This window comes from Cajanus cajan, chromosome 8, assembly GCF_000230855.2.
Source record: "Cajanus cajan strain Asha chromosome 8, NIPB_CcT2T_4, whole genome shotgun sequence".
NCBI lineage: Eukaryota > Viridiplantae > Streptophyta > Magnoliopsida > Fabales > Fabaceae > Cajanus > Cajanus cajan.
In genome coordinates this window covers 2,522,264-2,538,687 of record NC_138524.1, presented here as the reverse complement: position 1 = coordinate 2,538,687, position 16,424 = coordinate 2,522,264, and the positions used below count along the sequence as shown (strand labels likewise).

At 33.5% G+C, this 16,424-nt stretch overlaps 1 protein-coding gene across 2 annotated transcripts; it reads right to left on the bottom strand.

The window, feature by feature from the left end:
• Window positions 1–916: 916 nt before the first annotated feature.
• LOC109788528 (Urb2/Npa2 family protein) lies at window positions 917–13,058 on the bottom strand. Of its 2 annotated transcripts, none has more exons than XM_020347271.3 (11): window positions 12,796–13,058; window positions 11,167–12,709; window positions 9,503–10,855; window positions 8,900–9,279; window positions 6,177–7,873; window positions 4,976–5,417; window positions 4,596–4,755; window positions 3,818–3,921; window positions 3,436–3,527; window positions 3,265–3,360; window positions 917–1,057 (listed from the first exon to the last, which is right to left on the bottom strand). In XM_020347271.3, the coding sequence occupies exons 1-10, from the start codon at window positions 12,987–12,989 to the stop codon at window positions 3,284–3,286; spliced, it is 6,042 nt and encodes a 2,013-aa protein (XP_020202860.2). In that variant the 5' UTR covers window positions 12,990–13,058; the 3' UTR covers window positions 917–1,057; window positions 3,265–3,283. The 2 variants fall into 2 exon arrangements, with proteins under 2 accessions (XP_020202860.2, XP_020202862.2); XM_020347273.3 differs by having other exon boundaries at window positions 11,167–12,678; window positions 12,796–12,934.
• Between the last annotated feature and the right edge of the window lie 3,366 nt (window positions 13,059–16,424).

Here is a 16,424-nt window from a genome sequence, read left to right as displayed (position 1 = left end):
TAGACTGAATAGGATAGCTATCACAAAATAAATAAATAATGGAGCTAGCTAGTGTGGGACACAAGAGCCACTCTTAGTTAATGGGTGATGTATGGCCCATTACCTACTATAAAATAAAGTCACACTTTTCCTCTTCTTCCAACTCCTCTTGACATTTTTCTCTTTCTCAAATTTTCTAACATGTTCATTGATAGCAGTCTCCAGGAATCAGTGCATACCCAAAACAATATTCATACTTAGTTGAAAAATAAACTTTTATCGTACAAGCTCTCTCTAAAAGATACATAACAACGAATTTTTATTCTCTTTAAATAAGAAACCACAACAAATTATAAACAACCCTTCAATATTCTAAATCAGATGGTACATCATTTCTCCTCACATGGATCGTGCACAAACTTGGTGTTCATCTTGCATTGCAGTTGTGATTCAGCAAATTGCAATCAAAAAGAATTCTTTCCTTCCAAGTTCCAACCCTAATCTATCTACCTAGCTAAGAGCATAACAATTTACATGATTCCCTTTTTCACTTAACTGAACAAAATCATCGCTAGAAAATTCAATCATACAATATAACGTGTAAATTATAATGTGACTTGACCAATCGATAAGAAATAAGGATATAAGAAATAGGACATTATAATTATTGTGATAATACATTAGTAACATAAAATTGTGGTGCACCGACATAAAGAATAAATTGCATGGTCATCATTATATTATAAGGACAACTGTAAATATAAACACAGAACAGAATACCATTATTCATACACATCAGTAACAGTAGCAGGCATAGTTACAGCGACAATAAGGTGGTTTGACACAAACCCTTTTCCTTGAACTTCCCAGGAAGAACAACAAAAGCAGGATGAGCACTACGAGTATTGGTGCCACAAAAGGTGAGAAGTTAGTCGTTTCTTCTAATTCTTCTTCTGGTTCACGTGAGAAGAGCTTTGGTACACACAGAAGAATCAGGGCCACGGCCAAGATCAGAACAACATTGGGAGTTCGAGCGTCATAAGGCCTAGGTTTACAATAATAATAACCCATTGAAGGCCTGAGAAAATAAAAAGAAAGATTTATAAATGAAGAGACTCAGAATGAGTAAGTAAAAGCATAGCAAGGAAGGAAGGGAATTTTATTTTATAAAACAAATAAACAAGAAGGAACGAAGGAACATAATATTTGTTCTCCACACGATATTTGGTAGGCAGTTATTGCGCTTTTTATATTATCTGTTTGGCTATCACATTCCTTGAGAATGACGACATTATCATCACACTCACATACCAAATTGTGGGCTCAACTAGCACGTATTTGGACCTAAGGAAGCCGCCTTAATTTGGAGCTTAATATTGGTATTTTCAATTTGCTACAAAATTATAAACAAACAAATCTTATTCTCCACTTCTTGTCAGAATCCTTTAAGCAGTTTTGGAACTAAAGTAGTTTTTTTTTTCTAAAAAAATTTGTACCGACAAATTGAATTGAACCAAATAGATGAAATCCAATTTTTGTTGGTTCTCTTATCAAGTTCAAAATGATATTCAAAATACATATAAATATTTATTATTAGATAACATCCAAAAGAGTCCAAATCATTCAAAATTTGACATGTTTGATCCTGAGTATATATCATCTAATACAATGATTAGATTAGTTGAATTTGCATTTTATAAAAGCGTTTTTTTAATAAATAAATATTTTTTTTTATGTGTTTGCCTAAACTTTTTTAAAATAAGCATATTTCAATCATAGTAGTCAATAGCGGCTGGAGCGGCCGCTATCGCGGCGCTCCGGAGCGGAGCGGCCGCTATCGCGGCGCTCCGGAGCGGAGCGGCCTCACCCCGCAATCTGGCTGCTGGAGCGGAGCGGATTTGTGTAGCGGCTGGAGCGGCCGCGTCGGAGGCGGAGCGGAGCGGCCCAAATCGTGGAATCGCGGCGCGATTTCAGACTTACCCTTCATTAAGGGTAAGTCAGTCTTTTCAATGGGGTTTTTTTGCCCTAATCTTCCCTTTCCCTCTCGCGATTTCAGACTCATCCAAACCAAACCCCTCCTTTCGTCTCTCCCTTTCTTCTTCTCTGGCTATCGTGCGTGCAGCGTGCAGCTCCGACGCACCTCCATCGTCGACGCGCCTCCAGCTCCGACGCACCTCGGACTCCGACGCGCCTCCAGCTCCGACGCAGCTCCGACTTGGCCGAAAGCTCCGACGCGCGTTTGTCTTCTATTCTCCTTCTATTCTCCTTCGAGGATGCCTTCAACATATTTTTTTTAATTATTTATTAAATTATTTCAACTGATTTTTTTTTAATTTCTGATTTAATTTAATTGAACAAAATTTATTTTTAAATTCTGATTAAATTTAATTCAACAAATTTTATTTTTAAATTCTGATTAAATTTAATTCAGCAAATTTAATTTTTAATTTCTAATTAAATTTATTTCAGAAAAAATTATTTTTAATTTCTGATTAAATTTAATTCAGAAAATTTTATTTTTAATTTCTGATTAAATTTAATTCAGAAAATTTTATTTTTAATTTCAGAAAATTCTATTTCTATTTCAGCAGCATATTTTTTTTAATTTCTGATTCTATATATATATATATTATTAATTATTTTTGTTTTTTTAGCTTTTATATATATATTATTAATTATTTAATATATATAAATTAATATTTAAATAGCGGTTATCCCGCTCCGCGTCATCCCGCTATCCCAGTTTTAGGGTCGGCCGCTCCGCGCCGCTATCCGAGATTGACTACTATGATTTCAATTTTTTTAAAGTGACTCTTTCTTAAAGAATTGCATTTTTTTTTAAAAGCACCAGTTTAGAAATACTTTTTTTTAAGGTTAAACTAAAGGACCCATTGAGAAAATCTTGTATAAAAACATAGATACACAAATGTCATAGGATCTAGAGCTAGGAAATCAGATCCACAACCGGAAAATTGAATCAATAAGCAGGGGAAAAAAAAAAGATACGGAATAAAGAAATGAACCTGAATGAAAAATTCACACTTTGCAAGGATGAAGATGAAGCTATAGACACACAGTAAGGTCAGGGTTATTAAGTGAACGGAGCAAATGAGGAATTTTCAAAGACTAGGTGTAATTTTAAATCCCACGTTTTCAGTTAAACAGAAAGAGCAACCAAACAAGATATTTTAGTATGTATTATTTTAAATCCCTTAAAACGATGATCTCAGTGGAAAGAGTTATATGGGCTATAAGGAGAAATAGAATGAGTGCACAAAAAGTTACCACAAACAGAATTTCAGGATCAAACTTTTCCTTCATATTTGAAATTGAGTTTGTAATCATGCTGAAGACTTGCCAGGGTACTTCTGCAAGGTCCCTCTACATAAAATAAATTGAAATTAGATTCTTGATTTAATTCCTTACATAAAATCAGATTGAGTCAATATTACTTACCTCCAAAAACAGTATGAAGATATTGAAGATCATCAACTGTGCAAGCATCTATTAAAGCATAGACACCTGGTCTTAGAGCTTCATCTACTTCTCTGCAAATAATGATGCAATAATTAATATTTGCTAATGGTAAATATCACCGGCAACACTTTTCTAAACCAGTCTGCTCAGCCTACCAAATTTCATCTATATTAACACTTTCTAATTGTTATTCAGTTCAAAATATGAGCAAGAGAGACTTTATATAGATGACCTGGTCTAGGTATTTTGACATGGACAAAGCTTAATGAAAGTGAAAAACAGAAAAGGGGACTGTTATGTGATGGAAATGTAATCTTTGACAAAAATGAAATGAGTAAATAATGAAACAGACGTATAAAACCTTCTGATGCCACTTTTCTTGGGACCATATCCTGAATAAACCCATATGTAATCGGATAAAAACAGAGAACACTGTCGACCAAAGATATCTTTTTTCTCTTTTATCTGCACCATGATTAAAAAAAAACAAAAAAGGTAAGCAAAAGGATAACCTTTCAAATGTAAGAAATATGAGTGCGTGTGATTTGTTAAATTAAGGCCATGATTTATTTCTTTTCGTTTTTTCTTAAACCAAAAAAAATGTTTAATTTCAATGAAATGATAATGGGATCTTTCATGCAATGTGAAGCTAGGCACTGGCATCCATATCTAAATCCAATTTTATCACAATTAGTCTACTCACTACACCTTTTGCAAAAGGCAGCAAAAGACCTTATCAATAACAGAATCAAATTCAAAATTAGGAAATATCATGTTAAGATCCAATTGCAAGGTATGGCACTTGAGTCCCACATTGGAAGTATGGGATTCTAGTGTGGAGCTTATTTGAGTTCTGCAAATACAATGGCTAACTATTGCAGTGTAGTTCTCTCGAGATTCTTATCATATACTTGGACAAAATGATTTAAAATTTGACCCCCCCTGATATCCTGCTAACTCTATCCTTCGTTAATATTAACAGAAAGCAATTTACACATAAAATAAACTTTGGCTTTGAAAAAGCAGGGCAAATGAAATAATTTAGAGGAAGAAAATTACTAACATGCTGATGCTGTGCAATAGATGCTAATGTCTTTATGTTTAGAATTGGCATACACACTAATATGGATGTCACAAACCTCTTCATAAATCCTTCGAAGAAAACAAGCACATTTCACCCCTTCTTCGGAAGAAAAGCAACCTTTATTCATTAATGATTCATTGTCTAAAACTGTCTCCAAGCAATTAAGAAGAACGGCAACAGAAGCTCCAAGATGGGCAACACACTGTTTGCACTCACTGAAAAGAATATAAAAGAAGCAAAATGCACAAGATGTGATTAAAGATCGGGCATAGTAACTTCCAAATGTCAGGATTACAAAACAACTTAGCAGATTGCACACAGATGCTATCAAAATACATCAAATATATATTCCATAGCAAATTTGCCATTTGTAGCCGTTCAATATGTGAACTTGTACTTTATTCAGTGATATAAAAGATAAAAAATGAAACATACCTTGGACGATTCCTAATAATGGTACACAATAGTTGACAACACACAACAAATAGGTTAACTGAGTAATGATGATCTAGATGACAGAAATTCACTCTCTCTACTGGATCACAAATACACTCTTTTGAAATCTCCAATGCTTCTGATGGACCAGAGGCTTTAGTAACTCTAAGCTGATGGAAATTCTGAAAGAGTGATGCAGGGATATGTAACAAGTGACCCACATGCCAAACATCCGTTTGGAATATAGCCTGTTTTCTTGAAACTGTCACCAGTACTTTAACACACATGAGAATGGCTGCCCCAGGATCAGGTGTACTGGCAACTGTTCCAGATGCCAAGTTATCATAAAAAATAAGCGGGCTTTGTAAATGTAATATAATGTTGAAAACTGCAGCTACTAAACTCTGACAGTGTCTTTTAATCATCTTCAAGCCTTTCCGACCTTAAAAAGGGAAAAAGTTGTCAAAGAATAATGATAATATGTATGCATTTTTTCATTCAACATTTTCCATTGATTTTATCAAAAACATGCAATGTATTAGTAGAATATACTGTAGTAGCTTTCAATCAAATGTAATCAGTGTCGATTTGATATTCCATCTATTTGTGGATTTAGGTTTACTCAAGGATTATCCCATAGGAAATGTGGCCATCATTATAAAGAGGTAACAGGAAATGCTATGATTCCCAAAAAGTAATGCCAAGATAATATATCAGTGAACATGTATGAAGGAACTGACTCACATCAGCTTTCTTTTAGAAAACAACAGGACATGACATAGAACAAACTTACTGATGATAATAATTGTGCATGAGTTTGTATAAATTCACTGCACAGCATACCCTAATGTAAGCAAGCCACATTTCCCAAATCTACATCTCCATCAGATTGAGACCCATAATAATAATTATTCAAAAATATATCACCCAGAATCCACAAATGACTTTCATAAGCAGAAGTGTGAAGAGATGTTTTCTGAATAAAAACTATAATAAAACTGTAACAACTTTTTCAGTTAATATTAATTGCATTTTACAAAATTTCTGAAGTGAATCAAAATATAGTATTGATGTACTAACTTTAAGCATGAATAAAAAAGGATACAATCAAAAGGATATAATTTGCATATTTTTTAATTAAACAATGAAATGAAAACTTTGTACAAAATAGCAATGGTATGTGCTTTCAACAGCTTATTACCTGAAACAAAATCAAGAATCATGTCGAAGCAATCAATGCCAGCTGCTACAAGTGATGATATATCCCCCCCATCTTTACTTGTTTTTACATTATAGATCATAGTACATCCTTCTTGAACACCAACAAGAGATCTTTCAATGGCCTGTATAATTGACAAAAGATGCAGCTCTGATTGCCCCTCTATATATGCCTTGAACAACATCTGCAGTCTAGTTTTAAATACATCCAAGGAAAAGCAGTGCAATTCAGAAGGAGAATAAGCTTCAACTGATCCTTTATAATGAAGTGATTCGGTAGTTGACTGTCTTTCATGATAGGTTAGTGTTGCCCTTTTTCCTTGCAACAAAATGGTCTTGCCTATAGCCCTCATCTGAATCTGTATCAATTTTGTGTAAATTTTTATAGAGGAGGAAGGATCAGTGAAAGGAAAATAACCTGCCAATTCTCTTAGATAGCTGAGAGCACCATTTAACAAAAGAAAAGCAGACTGTTGTGGGACCACAACCATCTCTATATATTCTAATAACAGGACTTGTGAAACTTCAATTAGAGTAGGTACAGAACTTGAAGGATAGAAACAATCACCCTTCTTCAAATTTAGCCTCAAAAGAGATGAGGAAGCAATTAACAGTTGTCTTAGTGAAAAAGCTATTTCAGGATGATCACCTTTTACCAAGCTTTGCAACAACGGTTTATTAAGACCCTGTGGCTCAGTGGAATCCAAGCTAGCCAAAACCCTGGCAACAGAAGTTTCACTTTCTGGATTTAACATTCTTTCGAGATCACTGGCACTTTTGGAGACATTATCAATTGCTGATGAAGTGAAGCAAGTAGCTGCAGCTTTAGATTCTTGTTGTGTGACAGCTGATGCATTAGCCTGAGAAACAAAGCATTTATTGTGTGAACTTTTGGAGAGTTGATTACTCTCAAAAAGCAATTTGTTTACCAACAAATCAGTAAGTTCCACAAGAGAAGAAATACAACTATCTAGTTCAAAGGCATGTTCACTTTTCCACATCAACACTTTTTCTTTCTTATCACATTCTTTTGAATCTATTTGGCCCATGTAAGATGTGAGACCCCACAAAACTCCACCAAAGCAAGAAACGGAAGAGGACAATCTGTCAATGTTTTCATAAGACAGACCAAATCCCACACTGACATCACGAGGGGTATTGTGAACAGAAACAAGCAAGCTTTGTACCTGCTCTTTCAAATTCTCAGAAATAAAGGTTAAACATTTCAATGCCTCAAGCTTGGGGGAGTCCTCAGAAGATGGAAGCAAATGATTCTCTTTATGGCTAGTCTCATGATTAGAGATCTCTTCGTGAGGCATCTCAGCTTCTTGACCAATGTAAAAAACATGAACAATATGATATTTTCCTATGTCAAACAAGACATATGATGTGTGATCCATTAAGGATAACATCAGAGATTTACATAGAATAATACTTTTTGCTGAGAATGCCTCTTTAATACCAACCACCACAGATAATGACTTTGAAATCCACAAAACAGGGAATGAATTTCCAGAAATAATTGAGTTTGGTGAGGATTGGGTAGTGTCAGCCTTCTCACAAAATCCCTTTACTATAAACCTTAATGCCTTCCGGCAAGATACAAACAATCTTAAATACTCACAATAATAATCCTGGTACACTGAACTCTGAAAATATAGCAGGGCACTGACAAGAAGCCTGCAAAATTTAAGCAGACAGAAACTGAGAATTAATTTTTCGTTTCACAAATTATACTTCAGACAAATCCTTGGAGTGGAAAGCTAAAGAATGTTTCTAAGACATCTTTATCACTGGTTCACAGCAATTTGAATTTCTTTCTCTTCAGCAAGGGTCTAGGAGTGTATCATAAACAAATTTGAAAAATTCTGAGTAAAGAGAGATGGTTTTGCATAGGGTGTGCAAAAAACCCAACCCAATCCAAAACCAACCTGGTCCAGCTTATAAAAACCTATTCATGTTTTGTAATTTCATTCGATCACATTCTTGTTTTAAAATATATAGCACAACTATAGCAGCACTGATTTCATGTCCTCTAGGCTCTAATTTCCTAGTAAAATTATTTGAAAACAGTAATAAGTTTAGTTTTGTTGTTTTATTTAAATAGAATCAACTGCTCAAAACGAAAAGACTTATCTCCAAACCTACACATGTATGTTAATAATTAAGGCATGGGATTGTGTTGGGAGTTGGAACAGGAAGGTAAAATTAGTTAGGAATAGTCACAGTAGTTAGTCAGGTAGCTAGTTATAGAGGGTTATTTAGATGATAAAATAGGAGGATGTAAGGAAGAAAAAACACTCTAAATTGTTAGCATTTGCAAATTGAACAAGTACTTAGTTATGAAAGGGGAAAACCTTTTGCAGATATATTTTTTCCCTGCTTCTATCCATTTTCAATCAAGAAATTAAATCTTTCTTTTCTTTTCTCTATTTTCTATTCCATGTTCCTAAAAAATTGGTAACAGATTGTGTTAATGGCCTGGGAGTTTCCATATATAATATTATTAAGAAACAGAAGACATTTCTTTGGCATTTTTACATTTTTGAGCTCTTTGGCACTCTCTTTTACTTTAGCTTCTCTTTCAAAGGATATCTTATCTCAGCATTAGTTGAACATTTTCTCTTCTCTATAATAGAAGTTCTTTTTTTATCCGCATACACAGAGAAGACCATAAGGTAATATCCAACAGAGAGATGAGTGTACCGTTCAAGGTTGAAAATACAAGTTACAAGATGCGAAAATGATCTTGCATTTATATCTGGCATCCAACATAAGTGATCAAGCAAATGGTGGCAATCCCTAAAACTTTGGTTGGTGAGAGGGAAAGTCTTTTCTTTTCTGTCAATATCCACAGGAAATTTGTCACACGAATGAGTGGTTGAACTTTCCACTGTAGAACAATCAACCAGAATCTCTTTATTTTCATCAACAAGCACTGCTGACTTGTCAAGAACACTTAAAAACTCGAGCCAATTAGGCGATGACTTAAGATTGACGTCAGTACACGGAATATTACTAAATAACGGCAGCACAGATTTCTCTAAAGCATGGCAAAACATTGAGGCCAAATTCCTGCGGGCAAACTAAAACGAAAATATGAAATGAATACCTATATATGAAGCTTTTTCTCACCCAAAATATCACACTAGAGCATTAGTTAAGAAACAAATAAAAGATGTTTATAGGAAGCTGAACTAATCTGAAGATAACACAGTCAAATATTAATATGCTATTCTTTATTAGTTTGCTCATGAGCATATTTGTGTGGGGGGTAATAACAAATTGTGTATAATCAAAGGATCTTACTTCTTGTTCATACAAAAGTGAATCATGTAGAAGTTCTGATGATATTTGTGACAAAGTGACCCTCTTGAGCAGCTTACAGTCGTCAATTTCTAGCACACCTGGCTCTTGAAAACTACTTGTTACAGAGTGAAGGGAAGTATGGAGTAACTGTGAGAAGAACTTTTTCAATTGCTTCTTTGAAGCATGGTGTCCCCAAATATCAACATTTTTGCAAAGATTGGACCAAATGACTGTTGGCAATGATTTTTTGTTAGCAATATAAACTCCTAGATCCCGTTGGTCGCTTTGAGAAGCCACAGAAGCTACATCTTCACATGTTACGTAACCAGAAACAAAGATTGGGGATTGATACACACATGATAAATTTTCCATCATAAAATTAGTAAGTCCAGCTGCCTCTTCCTCAAGTGCATCGATTTTTGATCTATAACGCTTCTTTTGCAAATACTTGAACAGTATAACCTGTTTATTCAAGTCAATGAGCCTTTGAATAGCCATAGATTGAAATATATAGATCAAAGGGGAAGAATCATCTGAGCCATGTTTAAGATATATGTCAGAAATAAGTTGCATAACAACAAGGAGGGAAGCAGAAGGTTGAACAATCCAAGAAAAATAACCAATGTCCATCTCATCGATCCTCTCCATTAACTTAAAGGCAGAATACGTTGTGTAATCCTCCACCTCCACAGACATCTTCTTTGACAAACCAGGTGGCATAAGGCTGATTGCTTTCCTATAAAAGCTTCGGCAGGACACAAACAACTGAAAAAAGAACACAAGGACCCATTGGCTGGACCTACCAAATTTCTTTAAAACTTTTCGCTTTCTAACCACCTGATCAACAGATTCTCCTATGACAGAAGAAAAGAACTTGCATATTGTATCTGACTGTTGTCCAACTAGAATACTCAAGTAGGGACGCATTAGTGCCATAAGTTCTTTTACAGCAATTCCAAGAAGACTGCTGTTGCCGCCAGTGATAGTGACTGAATCAAGAACTAAACAATACAGTCTAGACAACCCTCTACCCAAGAGTTCCACTTGCAGATTAAAAATTTGCAATTTATTGCCATCAACCAACAGACAGAAATCTTTCATCCACCTGAGAGATTCTGAAATATCATCTGTTATCTGTCTAACACACCCACGCACTTGCCCTTCTGGAATAGATCCAACACCTTTATAAATGGCATGGATGAACTTTTTTGAAGATAACAGTCTTTCAACTGCTTCAGTATAAAGTTCATTCGACAGAAATGTCAAGAACCTAGAAGAACTATCTTCAGTATCACGCTCGTGAGAAATAGTAAGCCTTATTGCTTTGCACAGTGCTAAAATAGCAATTTCCACCTACATCATTTCAAATACGTAAGAAAAAGCATGATATCCATCTAAGTTTGAAAAACAAAAGGGGATTAGAAGCAGACAAACACAACATAAGCTGAATCAAACCAAGAATATAACAATTTTTTGAAAGACTTCCCCTCACCCAAAGCATCATTCCCCTTCCCTTTGCCAAACAAACATACCTGGAATTACAACATGTAACTAAGACACAAACAGAAACCATGCAAAACTGCTAAAACATAATTTGCTCTATTGGGATCCGGGATAAAAAAATACAATATAAATGAGCAGTAATCAGAAATTTTCATAAGAACCTGGCGAAGTTGACAGTAGAGATTGATTATTTGGCACCCCAGGGCATGTATAGTGGAAGATAATGAGCATCGATCAAAATTGCAATTGATGGTAGAGCATGCCAATATAAGAAGCCATAAATTTACCAAATCTTCTCCAATAACCTCGTATTCAATTTCCAAAAGATATCCCATAGCAACTAGAATCTCATTAGCAGACAAACTCAATATCTCCATCTTGTTGGTTGTATCATAGTTGGACAAGTAGAATACACTAGTGGAACCAGTTATCAGTGTATTAAATATTTTCTTCAGGAAATTTAGACAAGCTCCTCCAGACGTGTCCTCTGTTCTCACATAAACTTTATCTTGCATAAAACTGGCAAGCAAATTACCAATAGACTTGAGTAAACCACGAAGATCCAACAACAGGGATTTGGCATCTACTTCAACTTGAATATAGGCATTAATCTTCAGCAAAAGGGGTTCCATAATCAGTACAAAAAAATTAAAAAGTGAATTTTGAATGTCAGCAGAAGTGTTATTTGAGCTACGTTGTTCTTCTGGCGCTGGTTGCCTTGAAACAACCATTTTCTCCATTGTCTTGCTCCCTTCAAGCACTGGAGCTTCCTTAAATTTTCTTGCTGAATTAACATACAAATGAAATAACAAACCTAAGCTACCCATTGCCATAGCATTCTTTCTAACTATAATTTTGTTCAGTGCATCAAATAAATGTCTAGGATAACTCTTAATAGTTTCTGAACCATGTAAGCTCAAAAACACATCAATATGGCCTAATTGAAAAAGCCCATGAGAAAGAACTGCTTCCACTTCCTTTATTAATCTCTGCGTCCAAATGGGGTTGCTTCCACTAACCCGAAGATGCAACTCACCTGACAATTGCAACAGCGGCTCAAGAAGTTTATCCACAAAATTTTGAAATCCTTTCCTAGCTGAATGGACCATCAAAAACTTAGAGAATGGCTGAAGCACCAAACACAAAAAGCGTAGTGCAAAAGCGCCCACCTTGCTGCCGTCAAGGTCACTGCTATACATGTTCAGCACAAGTTCAAGCACCACCTTGGTTGTTTCAACCCACAAGTCCAAGTTTTCACTTGACAACCCACCATGAGACGAGAATACCAACGAGACACAATCAAGAGCAGTATCATAAAGTTTATACCTTTCATCAGATATATAAAGTTCTCCCGAACTTACAGAGGATTCCTCCAGCAGTGACAGAGCATCCCTGGCAATAAACTGGATAGTTTGTAGGAGGTTCCGCGACATATTCATAGAGACGCGAAACTTCAAAGACTTCTCCAAGCAGAACTTGAATATCTCCCAACAACGAACATCCATATATGCCTCAACTCCCTCGAGTTGAGGTGTCTTCGCATTGCCCCAGTTTTCCTTCCCATTTGGAGGGAACAGCAATGTCAAAATCCAATCATTAAGGTAACATAACAGTCTTGCCAGTTTAACAGCTTCACGGTCCTGATCAGAGCCAACACCATCATCCATCCTTGACTGCACAAAATCGAATGCTTGATTGACCTTACTACTCATTGAAAAGAGAGAGAGAGAAAAATGTCTCAGCATCCATTAATACGAGATAAAAAAGAATGACTAAAAGCAGAAAGTAACCTGGGAATATCATGGTGTTTGTCTTGGATGCAGAGTATGAGTTGAAGGTTGTTCCAGCAAGAGGAAGGGGAAAGGCGTTGAGGTTTGAGAACAGAATCCAAACGGTGCAGTTTGGAAGGATTTTGAGGTCGGGCGTCGATTTCATGCTTACGCTTACGATTTTGCGTCTTTGCATTTGCTTTGGAATCCGCCATAGCCGAGGGTTCCTTGGATTGGAAGGTCTTATCCGGGATGCATAAACCCTATTCTATTGCACAGGGTTTAAGCTCTTGTCTATATAATTCCGAGTTCCTTTGTTTTAATCAAAGTTACTCTCTTAACTCTTATTCACTGTCAGTGTAAAGTTTTTTTATATTAATAATCAATCAGATTTATTAATAATACTTTTTTTTTATTTTAATTTAATTAAATAAACAAATGACATGATACTATTAACAAATCTGATTGGTTATTAGTGTTTTAATCAGAGTTACTCTCTTAACTCTTATTCACTGTCAGTGTAAAGTTTTTTTATATTAATAATCAATCAGATCTATTAATAATACTTTTTTTTATTTTAATTTAATTAAATAAGCAAATGACATGATACTATTAAAAAAATTTACACTAGCAGTGTATAGATAATTAACTCTTTTTAATTTTTAGCATAAGGAAACAAATTTTTTTGAGTTAATCACTTATACACTGCCAGTATAAAGTTTTTTACATTAACAATCAATCATATCTTTTAAATTATTTTATTTTATTAAATAAGCAGATGACATTATACTATTAATAAATATGATTGATTACCAATGTAAAAAAATTTTACACTGATAATATATAGGTGATTACCTCAATTTTTTAAATAGCTAGATTTTAAAATAGGATAAGTCATCTTTCACTTAAAATCTTATTTTTTATTTTTGAAAATTTAAAATCATATTTATAAAATACGATTTTTTTTATCATAAGGGATCCTTATGAAAAAGAAAATTTGTATGTAGTGTTCAATCCTCGATACACATATTTTTATAATTTATTTTTATTTCTATGATTTTAATTTTATATTAGAAAAAATAGGTTATTATACATTAGAACATCTTTAACGGTAGGTTTTTAGTTAGTTCTTAAGTTTAAGCTCTCATTGTTTATAAAAAAAGCTGCATTGGAGTATGCTGACATGGCAGTGTGAGTACTTGAAATTTAAGCATCGTTCATTATATAAGACACAGTTGCTTAGGAATAAAAAAATAATTTAATATCTGCTTCTTTCTAAATTCAGTCTACGCACAAGCTATATAACACACTTTTAAAGGAAAAGTATATGCTACAGGGTCTGTGGTATTTATTTAGTGCATATTTATTATATAATTTCTTTTTATTGTCACATTTCTTTTTATTATGTTATTTTTTCTTTTTAATATTTAATATTTCTTAATGCATTATAATGCTTGTGTATTTTTTTTAATTATTCATATTTATATGTTATCCATAATAATTAAATTTTTTTAATTTATCAAAAAATGAAGTATGAGTTGTCAAAATAGTTGAGGTGTTTATAAACAACTCCCATTAGAACAAAAATTGTAAAAATATAATATGAATTGCTTATGAGTGATGTGACATAGTGGAACCCATTTCATGTAGATGAGAGTTATTTATAAGCAACTCCCATTGTATTATTATTTTATCACAGTTATAAATATGTGATAACTTTATTAATTTTCTAGAAAAAAAATGTTATAATATGATTGCAATTAAATAACAATATATATTAAGAAAGTGATACAATTTTACATGAATAATAAATTCACGAATTATACCAAAAAAATATTATTTAGTCACAATCACATTAAAAAACAATTAACATTCATATAAAATGTTTTTCATAATTAAAATGAATCAAACACGTAATAATTTATTAAATTAATAAGTTTTAATAGTTAATCAAGGTTAATTAATAATTTGATATGTTTAGTGAAGTTATAAAAGGTTAATTAATAATTTAATATGTTTAGTGGAGTTATAAAATAGTTAAAATTAGTTAGTTTTTTTTTAATGTTTTTTTAGTGGTTTTTTAAATATTTTTTATTCATTAAAATTATTCATTTTGGAATATGAATGTTGTAATAGACCTCAAATTTGTTACCATATAATAAATTATACTTGTTTTGTTTTTAGAACATTAATAATAATTTATTATAAACTTTACTCAATAAGTCATTTCAATCACAATATAAATTGATCAAACTTCCATATTATTTCACATAAATCTTATAAGAAATGTCTTTAAAAAATTGATCATCTCATTTATTAAAGGTTTTAAACTTTGGTCTCTTTAAGCGTCACAATTTATATTCACATAATGGGAAATGAAAACTTTTAAAAATATTTTTTTTTTCTACTAGTCTTTTATGCATCTCAATAGAGACATGTATCACAAAATCTCCGTGTCTAGGAAACTTAATCAACACCAAATCAATTATCAACACAAATTTGACTAAAATCATGCATCATAATCTCACATGTTTAAACAACTTAATCAACTCAATTTATTCATCATCTCAACACCTCATTATGCATGGTCCTATATCAATGCATAATGAATCACAAATTGTACAGCATCATATGGTCAGTAAGACAACATCACACTTCATATGGCCTTTAAGATTAAGTCAAATATCACTAAGTTTCATCATATAACTCATGTCTGACACTATTTTTTACGCGTATGATGCTATTGAAATAAGAGACTTTTCTGTCTCACCCACACCTGACAACAATTTACATGTGCTCAACATGGATGAGGTAGGGAGCTTCTAAGTCTCTCATGTATGATGCACCAAAATCCACATCCAGTCCCATCTTAGATAGAGATGGTTCTCTCTCCAAACGCCTAGCGTCACTTTATTGGTGTCTAACATCACTCAGGCAAAGAGCTTTCTTTTGGTCACGTTGGGTGTCACACAACTCAAGAGCCAACATTACCAAGTTATAAACAACTATCTTAACTCACTCATGTCCCCATTTAAACCATGTATGACGTGGTCAAGTTAGAGACTTTTTTCTCTTCTCATGTTTGATATCATCAATCTTGCACCTGTCGTAAGTGAGATAGAGGATCACTGATTTGAGTCACGTCTAACATCGTGAAGACATGTTGGACACAATGATGATTTTTACACATAGCAAAATCACAATTTGACTCAAAACCTGCAATCAAACCAATTTGTACAGGATGCAATCCAACAAACAACATATATACATCATAAGTATCACCAAAACAACCTAAAACAATACATATAAAACAACGAAATACAAGATCATTCAAAGTCACTCAAGAACACCTTTCTGACAAGATTCTCAATTCATAATTTTTCACCAATTCAATCATGTAAATGACGAATTCAGACTACAAACACACAAACATTTCAAAACAATAATTCAATTCTACAAAGCTTCCTTTACCTCTAGTCGATCATTCGAAAAGATCGAAAAGCTCAAATCTCCAACAATAAGAAAGGAAGAATGTAGGTTTTCAATAAAAGAAGATAAAGAGAATTTTTTCGAGCTTTAGAAAACTTCTCTCTATTTTTTTTAACTTAAACCTGCGAAGTTCACATCTTAATAAATATCTTATATACTAT

What these genes read in the sequence shown, in the direction of transcription:
- LOC109788528 (XM_020347271.3), bottom strand. Translation starts at nt 12,989, where the DNA reads ATGGCGGATTCCAAAGCAAATGCAAAGACGCAAAATCGTAAGCGTAAG. An exon ending in TGTATTTTCAACCTTGAACG is followed by an intron (nt 7,874 to 8,899) that starts GTACACTCATCT and finishes TAAATTTTGCAG; the next exon opens with GCTTCTTGTCAGTGCCCTGC. An exon ending in ATTATTAGGAATCGTCCAAG is followed by an intron (nt 4,756 to 4,975) that starts GTATGTTTCATT and finishes TATTCTTTTCAG; the next exon opens with TGAGTGCAAACAGTGTGTTG.